Source organism: Alligator mississippiensis, chromosome 3, assembly GCF_030867095.1.
Source record: "Alligator mississippiensis isolate rAllMis1 chromosome 3, rAllMis1, whole genome shotgun sequence".
Classification (NCBI taxonomy): Eukaryota; Metazoa; Chordata; order Crocodylia; family Alligatoridae; genus Alligator; species Alligator mississippiensis.
The window spans coordinates 130,655,286-130,672,243 of record NC_081826.1 but is presented as its reverse complement, the minus strand read 5'-3'; the positions used below and the strand labels follow the sequence as shown (position 1 = coordinate 130,672,243).

At 49.6% G+C, this 16,958-nt stretch overlaps 1 protein-coding gene across 1 annotated transcript; it reads right to left on the bottom strand.

Annotated features, from left to right (window-relative positions):
* Positions 1-2,319: 2,319 nt before the first annotated feature.
* Positions 2,320-2,697, bottom strand: LOC132249182 (olfactory receptor 2B6-like). The gene has a single exon (XM_059723528.1). The coding sequence runs from the start codon at positions 2,695-2,697 to the stop codon at positions 2,320-2,322; it is 378 nt and encodes a 125-aa protein (XP_059579511.1).
* Between the last annotated feature and the right edge of the window lie 14,261 nt (positions 2,698-16,958).

The window sequence follows — 16,958 nt, the reverse complement described above, 5'->3', positions numbered from 1 at the left end:
GGCCTGAGTTCAAGCTAGGCCTTGGATTCATGGCAATGTAGCACCTTGACCCAGTTGCAGAAGGAGTCTGTTTTTTTGGGATGGCTACTGGCCACCTTATCCCCGTGTGTGCCATTAGTTGCAAAAAATCAGGATGTCTTAACTCCGTTAGCCTGGGTGCTGACTAAGCTTAGGTGGCTCTTTGACCTTAAATCACTCTCCTGTGGTGCTTACCACTTTCTCTCACCAAGCTGGCCATATCTGTGTGTTTGATAAACTTGCCTCTCAGCTGCGGGCCATCTGAAGAGCAGGGGGAGTTTGGTCTCACTAGTTACACCACCTGCACACCACTTCACTTTCTAGGAAACACCAAAGGATGGCTGGCTATCAAGCTGTAACAAGCATTTCAAGTAAAAAGTTGCTGCTTCAAAAGGCAGACTGCATAGTGCGTTGTTCTCAAAAGACCAAGGAGATAAGTTTCTAGAAGGATCAAGCTGCTTTATTCAGAGAGCCTACTCTGTCTGCTCTTCCCTCCCCAGAGCCAGGGTAAATGTAACAATTGATACATGAGGCTCTTAAAGGTATCCACACACATAGTTACAAGCAGTCACATGATTCAACAAGATAAGAAAAACTGTCAAGTAGCTGCAGCTGTTCACAAACTCTACAGAGGGCACACAATTTTCAGGGCAAATGATAAACCGCTTGGTTGCAATTTACACTGGTGATTGGTACAGCGGTGAGCAAGCACAGATGCCACTGGACTGGCTCAGCATGATGCGTTGGGTCTGCGGTACTGATGCTCTGCTGTTGTTCTGGGTAGCCAGTGCAAAAACCCCATCAGGACTTTGGTTCAGCATTTCCAAGGACTTTAGAGTTGAGTTACCAATGTCCAGGGGCCAGAACCGCAGCCTGACTGTGGCAAACCAATTCAGAAAGGTTGTCCTCTTCCTGCCCTGAGCCCTGCTCTCACCTGCAGAGGCTACAGCTGTCCTTCTACTCTGCATGTCTTTTGATTACACAGTATACCAGACCACATCACTTCTGATAATGGGCCCTGGTTCATCTCGCACTTTTGGCTACAGGTGACCCTCTTAGAAGGTTGCCTCCACCTTCCCACAGCACACCGCCCTGCAACCCACAGGCAGCTGGGCAACCAGAGCGTGCCTATACACGTGTAGCGTGGCTGCTCTGATGTGCTGTAATTACAGCATGTGGGCACAGACTGGACTAATTAAGTCTGCTGGAGCGTGGTACTTACTGCACTCCAGCAGACTCCAGCATCCAGTGCATTATCATCCGCGTACTGAAAAATGGCGGCGGGGGTGCTTTAACTAAAGCTTGTTCAATGAAACAGCCTGAGCACTCCCAGCTTTTCTCCAGGCCCCGCACTATTTCTGCAGCCTCACGGTCACTGCACAGTCCATTCCAGCTATTCATCAGCCAATGCTCTGCCCTAAGGAGAAGAAAGTGTACTTGTGTGATGCTCAGTCTTTTTGTCCTTCCAGTTTCCAGTTTGGCAAAACAAGACTGCATGTTTGTCCCAGACTGGATGGAAGTTCCTTCAAGCCAACTGTTTGGGCCATTTCCATTCCTGTATGGACAGGGGTGCTCCTCTTCCTTTTCTTTTTGTCCATGTGACCTCTACTATGCTAGAGCAGTGTGTGCTTGTAAAACAAAACCTTTACAGCTCCATTAAACAGTTACTTCCCATTACAGACAGCAGAGATGTAAACGCCCTTTACATGACACTGCATTGCATGGATATGGAAGTGAAGGCTATATTCTTACAAAGGCCTTGTACCTTTGTAGCACTCTTCACCTCCCTGTTGCACAGGCTGTAGAGAAGGCGATTCAGCACGGGATTGAGAACAGCGTAGAAGACAAAAACCACCTTGTCCTTGTCTGGGGAGTGCTGTGCCTGGGGCTGCATGTACATGAACATCCCCATCCCACAGAATATGGTCACCACAGTCATGTGAGAGGAGCATGTGGAGAAGGCTTTCTGGCACCCTGCAGCAGAGCCAATCTTCAGTATAGCCTGGATGATGTGAATGTAGGAAATCAGACAAGGGAAAGAGGGGCCATGAGGGTAAAGATACTTGCTGTGAACATCATAGTCTCATGCCTGGAGGTAGCCTCTCAGGATAATGTGACTAAGGATGGGGTTTCACAGAAGACATGATTGATGACATTGGGGCCACACAGCACAGGCCACAGCAGCGTTAAAGGAAAGTCTGTCACCAGGAAGCTGATTGTCCATGATGCCACTGCCAGGTTGACACACACTCTCCCCTATATTATGTTACTGTAGTGCAGGGGGTTACATATGGCTACGTATCAGTCGAACGCCATCACCAGGAGGATGAGGCATTCAGCAGAGCCCAGGAACACAGTGATGTACACTTGCGCTGCACACAGCTCATAGGAGATGCTCTTTCTCCCTGTTAGGATGTTTGGCAGCATTTTAGGGACCACAATAGAGACATAACAGATGTTCAAGAAGGCCAGGTTGCTGAGGAAGAAGTACATGGGTGTGTGCAGCTGAGTGTCCAAGGAGGCCACTGTGATTATAGTGAGGTTTCCCAGCACAGCCACTGCACAGACCAGGGAAAATACCACAAAGATGAGTTCCTGCAACTCTCTCTGATCTGAAAGTCCCAACAGAATGAACTCCGTCACCACGCTGTGGTTCTTCCTTTCCGCATCAGCCTTCATGCGGGATCCACTGTTCCAAAGGTTAAGCGCTGAGAAAGAATCATAGACTCATAATATCGTAGAAGCGGAAGAGACCTGTAAGATCATCAAGTCCAGTCCTCTGCCATGGGCAACGAGTTATTGGGCTCAGACAAGCTCAACAAGGTGCCTGCCCAGCCTCGCCTTGAACAGCTCCAAGGATGGTGACTGCACCACTTCTGCTGGGAGTGTTTTCCAGTTTCTGGTTACCCTTACAGAGAAAAAGCACTGAAAATATTGTCATGAATACACGGTAACTGGATTAGACTGACACACTGGGAGTTGATACAAACAAGCATAATGTGCTGCTGCACAAGAGGCAGAAGGAGGCATGGAACCAAAAAATCAAGACCCTTCCAGGTCAAACTCAACAGGTTGGTAAAGCTCACAAAGAATCACAGAAGTCATAGAAAAGGAGAGCTGGAAGGGAGCTCTGGAGGCTCTCTAGTCTAACCACTTGCTCATGGCAGGGTCATGCAAATCCTTGTCTAACCTGTTCCTAAAACTGCAGTCAACCCTGTCACAACTACAAAGCACATTATACTAAGACACCAAAAGCACCCTGACCTGCCATCTGTAAAGCAGGGGGATAAGGGTGTCATCATCTTGCCATAGCAAGGGTTGTTAAAATGTGCTTGAGAGATCAAAGGAAGAGGCCATGCCTTGCACTGCAGAGGAAGGGAAAAACGCCCACAACCTATTCCAAACCTATCATGTAGTAAAGTTTCTTCTCAATCCCAAATGCAGCAGTCAGTCTGACCCTAAGCAGAGGGGCATGACCCTTTAGCCAGCAACCTCCAGGTTTCAGTCCCAAAGACGCACTAGCACACCCCACTCAAAATCCCAGGCTTGGCTACTGGCAGGCTGTGACCTGGAACCCCGAGTCCTGGCCTGCATGGCACGGCAGCTTGTCCTGATCTGCCACCTCCCCAAACAAGCACTGGGGCCGACATGGTCAGCCAGAACCCTTTCTCTGTGCCTAGCCACATGCCTACTGCCTGCTACCCGAGGGGCAAGCCTAGGTCAGCTGACCCTTCACCCCTTCCAATATAAACCCCGGACCTCAATGAGGAAGTGTCCCAGCAACAAGGTTCAACCCCTTGAATACCTGATCCAATCCTGGCTTGATTTCCTGGATCCCTGACCTGGCTAGCCCCCTGCGCTCTGCCTGACTCTCTGGATCTCTGATTTGGCTACCCAGACGCATCTCCTGGCTTCTGGCATCCCTACACTCTGACTTGGCACGCACCCCTCGACTGCTTCTCCTGATCCTGAGGAGACCCCCAGGCCTGGCCTGCCAGGAGTTAATGTGTGGCCCCCGGGCTCCTGCCCAGCTGCTGAGGGAGAGGCCAGGGCCACACTGGGGTGGGGAAGCAGGGATCAGTACCACATGTAGGAGAGAGATCGTGCTTGTGTGGTGCAGCAGTGTTGGGTGTGTATTGCAGCAGGGAGGGACCGTACTTGTGTGCCCGCATGGCACAGCAGTGGTTTGGGAGGAGTGTCACTGTAGTGCACCTGGTGTTAAATGTAGCCCCTGCTGCTGCAGCCCCCAGGGCTAAGAAGTTGGACAGCCCTGTCCTAGATCAGCCCTGTCCAGTGTTTATACAACCTCTTCTTGGAAACCTCCAAGAATAGAGACTCCATGGCTCCCTCAGGCAGCCTTTCTGCTGCCTCCTGTTCTAGCAACTGGCGTGTGTCTGGCTGCCGTGGAAAAAAGCAGTCTCTCTCTACTTTAAGGCAGCCTTTCAGATATTGGAAGACTGTTGTCATTTCCCTGCTTAATCACCTTTTCTAAAAGTGGCGCATGCCTGTTGCTTACAAGCTCTCCTCATACTGCTTGCTCTCTAAGCTATTTACCATTTTTCTCACCCACCACTAGCTCTTCTATAACTAGGGACCGACTAAATTATGGTTGTGCGGATTTCATGGAAATCACAAAATTGGGTGATCCCTATCTAGAACTTCTTCCTGTCCTTTTTAAACTGTGGAACGCAGCACTGCACACAATACTGTAGATGAGCCCAAACCAGCGCCAAGGACAGAGGCACTATCACCTCCCATGTCTTGCACTTAATGCTTCTACTGATACAGCCCCAAAATTACATTTGCCATTCACCATATTGAGTCTGTGATTCACCAAGACTCCCAGATCTTTTTCTGCAGTGCTGCCATCCAGCCAGTTGCCACCCATTTCATATTTGTGTTTTTATGATTCTTTCTAAGGTATAGTGAGTGCCTTGCATTTTTCGGTACTGAATTTCATCCTGTTGGCTCTAGCCCAGCCTATCAAGATCTTGCTGCATTGCACTCCTGTTTTCTGGTACATTTGCCATCCTTCCAAGTCTCAGTTTGTCTACAGATTTGCTCAAGAAGCTCTCTGTTTCAGCATTCAAATAGTTAATACACCAATGTAGGTCAATCCAGGAGTGGAGATCAAGTCCTTCACTGAGCTCATGTGTCACATTGACAGGGGACACAGTACTGAAGATGGCACTACACAGAAGTTAAATGGAATAATCCATTGCACCAAGTTCAATGATTAAAACACTCCCCCTGTAACTGTACTTCCCTCAGATTGCGCCTATCTATGAATGTAGCCCATCCATTCAACTCCACAATAGTCAAGACTGAGAACTTGTTTCTCCCTTGGATTTCTTTCTGTCTTCTTTCCTTCAGAACATCCCAGTGGTTCCTGCAACTCCCTAACAGTGTCACCATCTGTGTCTGCAGTATTGGCATTATTCAAGATTAAAGTCTGATATCAAGCCTCCCCCTCCCCCGCAACTTTTTTATTGTTTGGTTATAACAATAGGGAATGATCTTGCTGCTTGGTTAATATCCTGGAGTAGATGCTACCAGCACTTCATTCTGGATCATTAGATCAGCCAGGTCCTGACAGGCACCGTGGGTCTCTGGCAGTCTGTGACACTGGCAGAGTGACTGGCACTATCTGCTAGGCAGACGGAGAACTTCCCTTCATCCTGGTCTCAATCCGTTGTTCATGATTCCCACATAAGTAAGGAGGATCTATAGCATATTTGAGAAAAACCCTGAAGCAAGGAGGAGGGCAAACAGCGTGATCTGAAAAAGGGAGATAGCCACCGTCAGCACAGAATAGCAGGGGTCTTTCTGGAGATAAGTTATTCACCTAATGAAGTGTGTGGAAAGCAACCAACAGAACAGGTGGACCCAGCTGCTTTTTCTCCAGGCAGGACCATGAGCTCCATAGGCTGGTCCTGAAAATCCCAAAGTGCAGTTTGTTCCCTGCTCAAACAAAAACAAATCCAGGGGTTTAGGACATTGAGGGGAGTAGAGAAACCCCACAGTTACAGCCAGTCCCTGTGCGCCCCAGGAAAGAGCAGCCTGAACGGCAGAGTGTAATACTGGGGGTGCCAGGCAGAAGGATGGACCAGAAGCTCGCCCACTGCTCCCAGCTTAGGGCTGTGCCCAGAGGTAGCATCTGCTCCAGGACCTCTCTTAGATAAGACCGGCACAGGCCTGACATTGCTCCTTGTGCCTCTGCCCGGTTGGTGTGACTCATCACTGACCAAGTGATGGCAACGGGCCTTTAGCATCATGCAAGGTCTTGTACAGACAGATGGGACCGACCTGTAAGGCATGCCAGACCGCCATGGTCCCACTCATGCTGAGCAGTCCCTTGTACCCCAGGTTGTTCCCTCCAGCTCCATAGGATTTCTGGGGGAAGAACATGCTATCCAGCACAAGCTTTGGTGTCTGAGTTCAGCTTATCTGGACCATAGCTACTGGGGCCATTCTCACCCCAGAAATATGAGAGGTGAGAAAGTACCTCATGTTTCTGGCTAGACCCTGGCAGAAAGGTCTGAGGGAGCCAGAGGACAATCCCCATTAATATGAAAAATGGGCTTCCTTCCATCAGCCCATCAGAAAAGACCTAGGCCTCAAGGCTTAGTGAAAAGTGACCTTTTCCCAGGAGTAAAGTACACCCACCTCTGTCTGCCTTACTCGACTGAGCACTGTCCCTCAGAGAAGGGCGAGAAGGCAGAGGGATCACCGGCCTGTCAGGAAAACAGACGAGTAAGAAACTGAAGGACAAAACGTAGGAAAGAGAAACGTGGTGTAAAAAGCCAACAAAGCAGGATTGGAAGAAGAGATTGCTGCAGATAACCACTACTCTGTGAATCTCCTCTCTCCTCAAAAGTGACTCAAAGTAGAGTCTCAGTCAAGGAAATCTTGGACACTAGCGGCAATGACCACCACTTTATGCCCATCTGGTGACAGGTCTTCCCCTGCAGCGCAATGCATGGAGCTGCAGATATGCTATGTCTCTTAAGACCCTAATTGTTTTGTGTCCAGTCTGCTGCTGAAGGCCCTGGTTAGCTCAGTGGGAATTAAGGGAGCCCAGTGCCTGACAGGAGGTAGCCTTGCAAACAATTCCTGGGTCCCGCCTCTATGCAGGAAGCCCACAGCACTGTTCCTCCACTTCCAGCTGGCAGACTGGCGAGAGGAAGTTATTCAATAATTTTCATAAACATTTCCAAAAATCTCTAGCACCTTTCCGGACAGATCCCCTGCCTGGTGCATTGGAATGACACCTTTTTCCTCCTTTGGTGACATAACATCAGCATCTCAGATATATACAAAAAGGGAAAGATGCAGACAAGGCATTCTCCTTAGGTCTTCTTTTAAACTTTTATAGCTACAGCAGTTGCTTAACCACTGCAGTTCCTGCAGGTTTCCTTCTAAGGACATTTTTGCATCCTCTTTAAAACCCATCTGCATTACCTCGCTATTTAAGGACCAAAGGTACATTATATGGGCCATGATGAAATTATCTCATAAAGAGATGCCCAAGAAACAGATAAGTGGTCATTTCTTCCAAGGTGGAGAGTTAGGCAGGAGTCTACTGACTCTCACATCACTGGAATGGCCCTGCTCAACTCTAGACTCTGACTTTTGATTCAGAAAACAAGACAACTCTGGTTTCTGACATGGAGCATGGCAGTGGGTCCTGCTATAGATGACTTGTCCATACTCACAGTAGTAGACCTTGCTGCAATTTCCAAAGCACTTGGTGAAACTGTGTGCTCCTCACAAAGGACCCAAAGTGAAGCCTCTCACATAATTCCTGGACTACACTATCAACCTCAGACCTCAGTTCTGCCCTGCCTAATGCCCTGGACATGCGGAGCCATCCTTTGACAGTCCTAGGGTTTGATTGACTCATAGGACCAAGATTGTTCAGGGATTTGTCCTCTAACAAGCCAAGTGTCCAAGAAAAATCAGAGGGAGTTGATGGAGCCCAACATCTGGCAGGATATAAGCCCCTATCTGCGCTGACTCCGGCCCACTGAAACTTCCAAGAGTCAGCAGAAAGAGCAACAGGCACAAAAGAAGTAATCATCAGTCCCAGCTCACCAACTATGAGACAGTTGACTTCAGGTGTCAGTGTCTGAGTAGGGTAACAACCAAGATAACAACCAGCCTCTTATGCTGGGCCTGCAGGAGGGTTCACTTCAGTAAAAGGGGACTTCAATGTACATAACAAAAGAGTGGTCAGCTGGTGCCAGAGTCCTAGGTACTCACAGCAGACTGACAAATGAACCCACAACTGCTTAAAAGGACTGATATTCTGAGACAAGAAAAATCTTAGTGGAATGAGTCCAAGCCATTAATCTCTTGATCAAGTCCAGCCTTTGAAACATTTCCTGACAGGAGGGCAGCAACCTTCTCCCTCCTCACTGCATTGCAAAGTTCATAAGCTCAGACATGCAGAATGCTCTTGGGACAGTCTCTGAAGCACACACTGAGCAAACGTATTTTTGTTCCAAAGTGTTCCTGCATCATGGTTCATTAAAAAGTTCCTTTTTTTTTCTTTTTTTTTTGCTTTTAAAAAACTACATTATCTGGAAGAGGGAAGGGCAGAGTGGCACCTTAAAGACTAACTCATTCAGAAAGGCACAAGCTTTCATAGGTAACAACCTATTTTGTCAGATGTTGTCGTGGGAGAAAACTCCCTGGAGTCCGTTGTCTAGCCACATAGGAACCAGACAACACGGGTAAAGGGTTAATTGCAGTTTATTTGCTTGAGCAAAAACCATAAGCCAGCAAAGAGGCAAAATGGTCACAACTTAAGGGTGGGGCTGTCTTTTATACCTTTTCTAACAAAGAAAACTACAAGGTTATTAAATATATAATACTTATGGTCATCATCTCCTTATATGGTGCTACACAAATCGTCATGGTAACATTACATTTATCTATTATAGCTAGTATTTTTCTAAAGGCAGAAATTAAGTAATGGTTATATGTTATTTTTTACATTCTAATCTGTTCTCTGTTCTCAGCGGTGCCAGTCTTCACTCTCTTCTATGGGCCCCTCTTATCTCATTACGTTCCACGCTGTAATGGTTCCCAGTGCACAGACTCACACAGATTCACGTTTGTTGTCTTTTCTCTCAGAAAATGGTTGACACAGTTAAAATAATTACTTAACATAAGTAACTGGCTGGCTTAGCTATCATTTTGCCTTGTGGTCAGCAGCATTGCTAGGTCACAGGTCATGCCTTGTATTCAGCTGCAAATCTAATACTTCTCAATAATCTAAATTATTGTTAACCTAACAGTATGCTATCAAAAAACTATTTTATTTCAGGGTAATAACAAACTTGCCCATCACAATGTTATGAATGCATATTCATAGCATCAGATGAAGTAAGCTTTCACCTGCAGAAGCTTATGCCTTTCTGAACAAATTAGTCTTTAAGGTGCCACCCTGTCCTGCCTTCTGCCTGACTTCAGACTAACACAGCTAACTACCTCTCTCTTCTATACATTGTATTGGAACAGGTCATTTCACAGGTCAGTTCATCACAGACTGGTGTAATACACGACAGGGAAGTGCACAGGCCGTGGGCGTGGCACAAGCCAGGGAGGGCAGAAGTGTTGGGTCTCTTAATATTTCTGGGACATTTCAGCAGGCTGTCAGTGTGGTGAAGCTCCCTGCATGGGTGCATAAAGACGTACAGTGAAACTTTCCTAGACAAGAGCGTGTGCCCAGAAATTTTTGTTCTTGTATTGGGTATGTACCAGGTAAGACTTCCAAGTGACTTCCACTCAGCAATGAATGGAACAGCAGCCTACTTCACTCTCAATAATGCACGGGGCAGCTACAGTGAACCCACTTTCCACCTTGTCTTTCCACTGCTTGCCCTTTGCCCCCCATAGGTGGCAATACCATCTCCTATGGATGATTCATGGACCTGCAGGAATATCATACTGGCCAAGTATTGCTGGGCAGCCCACTGAACTGTGCTCTCCTGGGGGTGCAGTGCCTGCCTTGCTGGGCAGAGCTATCCAGGCTAAGACCAGTTGTTCCCCTGAACTGTGACAGGAAAAGGGTCAGGGATTGCAGAGCTCCTGCAGAAACCCCCCAGCTTGGGGCCTGGAGTTCAGCACCTAAACCTTTGCAGAAGCTGCTCCACCAGAGAGGCTAGGTTGCATCAGGGGCTGTTCCCACTGATGTGGCCTGAAAAATCAAGTGAGAATCAAAGTGAAAAGTGAAAATCAAGTCACTTTTATGGAGGTGTCACAGGATCCACGTGGGCACCTAATATAGGACACGCAAGTCTAAACATGTCCTAAGACCCTGGAGGCTGGTTGAAATGAGTTGGTACTGACAAGTCATGGGGCCATGTTCTCTGATAACAAACATTGGGGAACAGCTCCAGGAACTTCAGTAAACTGAGGCCTTTTACAGCTTTTTGGACTAGTGCCTTGGATCATCCAGCAGGAGCCTGCTTCTGAGGTGCCCTGGCCCTCCTCCCTACTTAGATATCTTTTACATTCAAACAGCAAACCAAAAACTAGGGATTTACTGATCCTGATGTGAGAGACCAAACCATCCTTGTTCTCACGAGCGGACATGTGCTAGCGAGTGGTACAGGAACTTACCTAGGAGATGGGTAAGAGGCAATCAAACCTCCTGCCTCTGGGAACCAACGAGTCCTTGTAACAGGGTGGTCTGAAACGCTAAGTGGGGCAGCCAGGCCTGGGTTAAGAGGCCATCTTTGCGGGATTAGTTGGCAGTGAAAAGCCCAAGCACGGAGCTGGGGGAGAAGCAGTCTGCAGCTCAAAGGCAGTCTGAAGCTCAGAAGAGCTCGATTCCAGGGAGGGCCAGAACTGAAGGGCCCTTGTCTGCTGTCTAGGGAAAGACCAAAGGTTTTTGCTTGGGCTCATTTGTTTGTTGTTTTGGGCAAGGGTTATTGCTTATTTGTGGACTATTGTTTGGATGGGCTGAGGGGCTTCTGAGGGGACAAAGTCCATGTGCATAGGCAATGTGTGGGGGGGCACATGCTCCCCCACCCCAAGAGTGCTGGTGTCCCCCCTGACAGCAAGTGCTCTGGCTGGTAGGGGGGCACAGAGAGCGCTAGTGCCCCCCCTGAAGTTGGCTCTGCCGCCATGCCACATGCAGAAGTGCCCCCACCCCCAGTTCCAGCTGGCTGCTGGACCCGCCCCCTCCTGGTCATGTCCCGCTGGTGCCCCCCCAGACTTGGAAGGCACCAGTCGCCCATGCCCATGTCTATGGGAGCTGCCACACCAATGCACTGCACAGGTTGGGCTGGAATTTGCTGACAGGCGAGTCATTTCACAGCTAGTGAGCAGCTTGCTAGGGTTGGCCTATTCTCAGTTATCTGATTCATCTCTCTTGTCAGCCAGGGATCCTGAGCAACACCGGATTCTGAAATGCCAGGAAGGCCGAGGGCATTTCAATCAGGTGCAGCAAGTCTGCTGTACCAGCTGCAGAACGGATCCATATTTTAAATATGTTTTTCCCCACTGCTGTCAAGTGAATGTCATTAGATGGAACAGAACTGCACCCACTTATAACCAGGGCTGTAGTTAGCCTCTAGACCCCAAATCTGTCCTCTGATCTCAAAGTGAAAGAATCACAGTTCTTCCATCACCTACATCACGGGGAGGCACACACCTATTATTGACTATCCTAGTGTGGACCATCTGGACAGAGCCAGGGTGATGGGTGTGAAGACAGTGTCATTTCCTCCCTGAGCTCAACCTGCAGAGTGAGTTTTGTGTCAGTACAAACCAAGTTTCCCTAAACGGTTAATTAACAGACTCTTTTCCAGTGCTTGGTCTCCTTTTCCTTCCACCTAGAATCAGTGTCATCCAAAAGAGGCAGCACCTGGGTCCTCATCACCAACTAGTTTCCCTTTAAATGAACTGCCCTGGGCCTTATTAAATCAACAGGAGTGATTGGGGGACACACATTGGGAAATGCTGGTAAATAATTTATGACTTTTATTTTACTTTCTCAGACTAGGAGTTGAGGTTTGCAGCACAAGGGAACATCTGGGACTTCATCCAACCCACCATCAACCTGCTGCTGTATACACGTTGTACCCTTTGCTATGGCTGTTGCAGAAACAGGAATGAATAGTGTGCAGCAGATACTCCTTTAGTGTACCCTTTTTCTAGACGTTAAAGAGCAAGTCCACATGACCATTTCCCATCTCTGGCAATTACACATGGTTTGCAATACCACCCCCTGTGCAGTCTGGGCATGTAAACGCCCACACAGCAACCAAACACCTGCAATAGGCTGCATTCTGGCCGGGCCCTGTACATAGGAGCATAAAAAGAGGAGGTCCATCCTGTGTTGAAGCAAAGTACCACGTGGCTAAGGCCAGCAGTGTAACTAGGGGTGGGTAAATGGGGCAGCAATCCCAGGCACTGCTTTTGAGGGGGCACCAAAATGGTGGCCTCTTCATAGCCTGCACTGCTGCAGCACTGGCCCTTGTGCTGGGAGCTCATGTGGTGGCAGCAACAGAGGCAGTGGTCCATGTGCAGATAGGTAAGTCTCTCCAGTGCTTAACAGCTCCCCCTCTCCTTCCCCATTCTCCAGTACTTGCCAACCCCTGCCCAGGGCACCAGAATTAGTAGCTGTGCCAATGGCTAGGGCACTCCCACAGGAAGCAGGAGACCAAGGCTCTTTGCCCTCCTACACTTCCCCATTTTTCCAGCACTTGGCTCTAAGTGCCTACCCACAGGTCAGGTATTTATTTCCAGCCCCTTACCCGCTGCTCCTTTTGAAGTTGAGCCACTGTACGCTGCCTTTAATAGTCATAGGACCAATTGGACAGAGAGCAAGGCCACAGGGAAGTTTCTACCCTAGTGGGAACAAGTATTAGGAAGTTAGAAGGCAATGCCCCTTTCTTCCAGAGCAGCACCCTCTGCACTTAGCCACACACTCTGCAGCTTGTGCACTTCCTGCTGGACCCACATATCTCCCTCTCTTAGATCTCGTGAAGGACAGATTCAAAAAGAGAGTTTGGAGAAGGGACAGGAGCGTTCCTAAGCCGTGGCCTGGAGCTTGGAGCACTGTGTTGGATGGTTGGAGAGGTGTAGGTAAAAATCCTCTCTTGCTGACAGAGGCCCTAGATCCTGGGTGAGTAGGACAAAACATGGGAAGGCAGACACTTGCATCCCATCTCTAACATGTGCCATTCACGGTTTTTTTTGCCAGGTACAGTTTCATGCTTTGTGCTTGCCCAAGGGGCTGTGTACTGGCCTGGCTGGACCCCAACCTATTGCACACGCTCACTAGCTGTCTGGGTGCTTTTAAATCCACAGTGCATGGCAAGTAGGATCAAAAACTGTGTATTAGTATCAGATAAAGGCAGTTATAGAGCTGGGTGACAGCCATTTTGGGTCATCCACAACTTCCAACACCAGGTCTCCTGCATCCAGTCCACAGCTTATGGTTGAGCTGTACATGGGAACTCACTTTATTTCCAACATGAACCGAGGCGCTTCTTCCTTTCCATTCTCATCACAGACCTTTGTTATACTACATCAGTGTCTAACAGCACAATATTGAGATCCCAAGTCTTGATGTGGCATGTGTCAAGTCACCATATGTATAAGAGCTGTATGACTGCTCAGAGCTCCAGCATGTGCTCTTCTTGACATGCTATTAATCAACAGGGAAGAATTGGGCAGGGGGAGTGGGGATGTAGAAGCAGATGGCAAGGTGGGCAGTAGTGACCAGGGGATGATGGACTTCAGGATCCTGACAAAAGGAAGAAAGGAGAACAGCAGAGTATGGACCCAGGATTTCAGAAAAGCAGACTCTGCCTCCTTCAGGGAAGTGATGGGCAGGATCAACTGGGAGGCCAGCCTGCGTGGAAGAGGAGTCCGGGTGAGCTGGTTGCATTTTAAAGAAATCTTAGTGGCACAGGAACAAACCATGGGTGACTGGTGCTGCCTTAGATCGTTCTGTAGACTGGGGGAAGGGGTCCCCGCAGTAGAGCCTTCCAGACTCCTGGAAGCAGCTGCAGCAATAGGCCCGCGCTTGCAGGGGGAAGCACTGGCGCTCCCACCTGCCCCCTGCCCATTGCCCAAGTGACGACCGCGGCTGGTCAGGGGTTGCGCTGGCACTCTCAGGGGGTGCGCGTGCACCCATGTGCACCCCCTATGCGTCGCCAGTGGAACAAACCATCCCGAAGCGCAGGAAAAAATAGTGAATGTGGCAAGCAACCAGCTTGTCTGAGCAGCTTAGCAAAGAACTCAGTGGTGAGCTGGAAGCTTATAAGAAGTGGTAGCTTGGGCAGATGACTAGGGAAGGAGTATACGGGTATTGTTCGGCCGTGCAGGGGTAGTCAGGAAGGCCAAAGCACAACTGGAGCTGCACAGTAGCAAGGGGCATGAAGGGTGATGAGGGTTTCTAGAAGTACATTGACAACAAAAGGAAGGTCAGGGACAGTGTGGGTTCCTTATTGAATGGGGGAGGCAACCTAGTGACAGGTGATGAGGAAAAGGCTGAAATACTCAAGGCCTTTTTTACCTCCGTCTTCACAGGCAAGGTCAGCTCCCAGCCTGCTGTACTAGGTGGCAAAGTTTGGGGAGAAGGTGAGCAGCCCGCAGCAGTGAAAGAATAGGTTAGGGACTACTTAGAAGAGCTGGATGTGCACAAGTCCATGGGGCTGGATGGGATGCACCTGAAGGCGTTGAGGGAGTTGGTCAATGTGATTGTCGAGCCACCGGTCATCATCTTCGAAAACTCGTGGTGATTGAGAGAGGTCCCAGACAATTGAAAAAGGCCAAATATAGTGCCCATCTTTGAGGAGGAGAAGGAGGAGGATCCAGGGAACTACCGACCAGTCAGCCTCACCTCAGTCTCTGGAAAAATCACGGAGCAGATCCTCAAGGAATCCATTTCTACACACTTGGAGGAAAAGCAGGTGATCAGGAACAGCCAGCATTGATTTACCAGGGGCAAGTCATGCCTGACGGACCCGATTGCCTTCTACAATGAGATGACTGGCTCTGTGGCTGCGGGGAGAGCAGTGGAAGTGGTGTACCTTGATTTTAGCACGGTTTTTGATACAGTCTCACAACATCTCACAAGCAAGTTAAGGAGGTATGGGCTCGATGAAGGGACTGCAAGGTAGATAGAAAACTGGCTGGACCATCAGGCTCAGAGGGAGTAGTCAATGGCTCAAAGTCTAGTTGGCAGCCAGTGTCAAGTGGAGTGCCCCAGGGGTCAGTCAATATGTTCACCAATGACCTGGAACAGGGTCTTTCAACCTTTTTTAGTGAGAGTACCCTCCGGGAGGGTGAGGGGGAGGAGGAGGGTGGCATGCAGCTGGAAGTGGAGTGGTGGGGCGGGGGCGGGGGCGGGGGGGGGGGGGGAAAGTGGGCATAGCCTGGAAGTCACGTGCCCCCCAGATCTGTGCATGGGGTAGAGGCAGCTGCTGCTGCAGGTTAGATTCTGCACCCCGCTGCCATTGCCCCAAGAGCTGCGAGACGCCATGTGCCAGCTGCCGTTAGGTGGGCAGGGGACAGACAGACACACACATGCAGATGCACACACAGATGCAGAAAGCTGCAGACACGCAGATGCAGACACAGATACCCCTGCCCCAGCAGGTAAATGCATGGGGAGGGGGCAGAGGGGCAGAGCAGGGGAGAGGGAAGGTGCTGGTGGGGCCAGATGTGGACCCCCACAGTGCAGGAGGCAGGGGGGAAAATGGGGCCCAGGCCACCTCGTGGGACAATGGGAGCCCAGCAGCTCCCATTGTGTGGCAGTCAAGGGAGGGGCTGGGGGCAGGGCGGCTGCCAGAGCCCCACTGCCCTGCAGGAGAGCAATTGCACTACAAGGGTGCCCCCCTGGGCTAGCAGGTCCAAGGCCAGATTATTTAGGCAGTAATTCAGTTTACAACTACTTTCAGGCACCTGCAGAACATCACTGTCACCTTTGCCCCATTCCCGCGGCCAGTCACACGTGCAGCTTTGCCAGCTGCTGACATGTCTCACGCCCGGCCAATCGGGCACCGCAGTGGTGGGTGCAAAACATCCCCGCCCCACCTGGTCACTCGGAGAGCTGCAAGGGAGTATGGGTCAATCTGGAGAGGGAGCTTGCGTGGGGAGGTGCTGCGGTGTGCTACATGCAGCTGGCATCCTATGTGTCCTTCATCCTCCCCTGGTAACAGGGCTAAGTATGCCACGCTGGGACAGCGCAGCCAGGAGGGGCTGGGGAAGCAAGGGGAGAGTCACACTTCGTTCCTGCTCAAGCCTCACCAGAGGCAGACCCAGGCCACAGTATGGGAATATAGGAATGCGCTGGGGGAAGAGGCCACGGCCACCCCCTGGGGCACACTCCATCCCCACCCATCGGCCTGCCTACGAGTACCCCCTAGGACCTATCCAAGTACCCCTGGGGTACACATACCCCCAGTTGACACCCCCTGCCTTACACAATTTGTCATCTTCTAATAGGCATGCGTTTAATTTCCAGATCCCTCTCTCTGATCTCTCCACCAGAAACTCTGATTTCTTTACTAAATGTAGCAAGAAGAACACTGGCACAAGCTCCTCTCTCTCCCCTCCACCCTTCTGACACCAGCATTAAAAAAAAAAAAAAAGTTAATTAAAAAATAAATCAATCTGTCTTTTACCACACTTTCCCTGTGAGATCTACTCTAGTGAATGCCATCACTTCTCCTGTGGCAACCTTCGTTGCTCTGGCACCTAGTGGTCTTGTATGACCCTTTAGCTGTTCTAGGTGACTTCCCTCTGTCCTCTTCAAAGTGGGCTGTACCAGTCAGCCACTCACAGCTTCCTTCCACCACTTTATCTGCACTTAGGTTTTAACTGAGAGGGTCATACATGTGCTCCTCATCTTATTTATTCCTGACCATAGGGATAGCCCCTGGTCCATCAATTTTTGATTAATTGGTATTCTT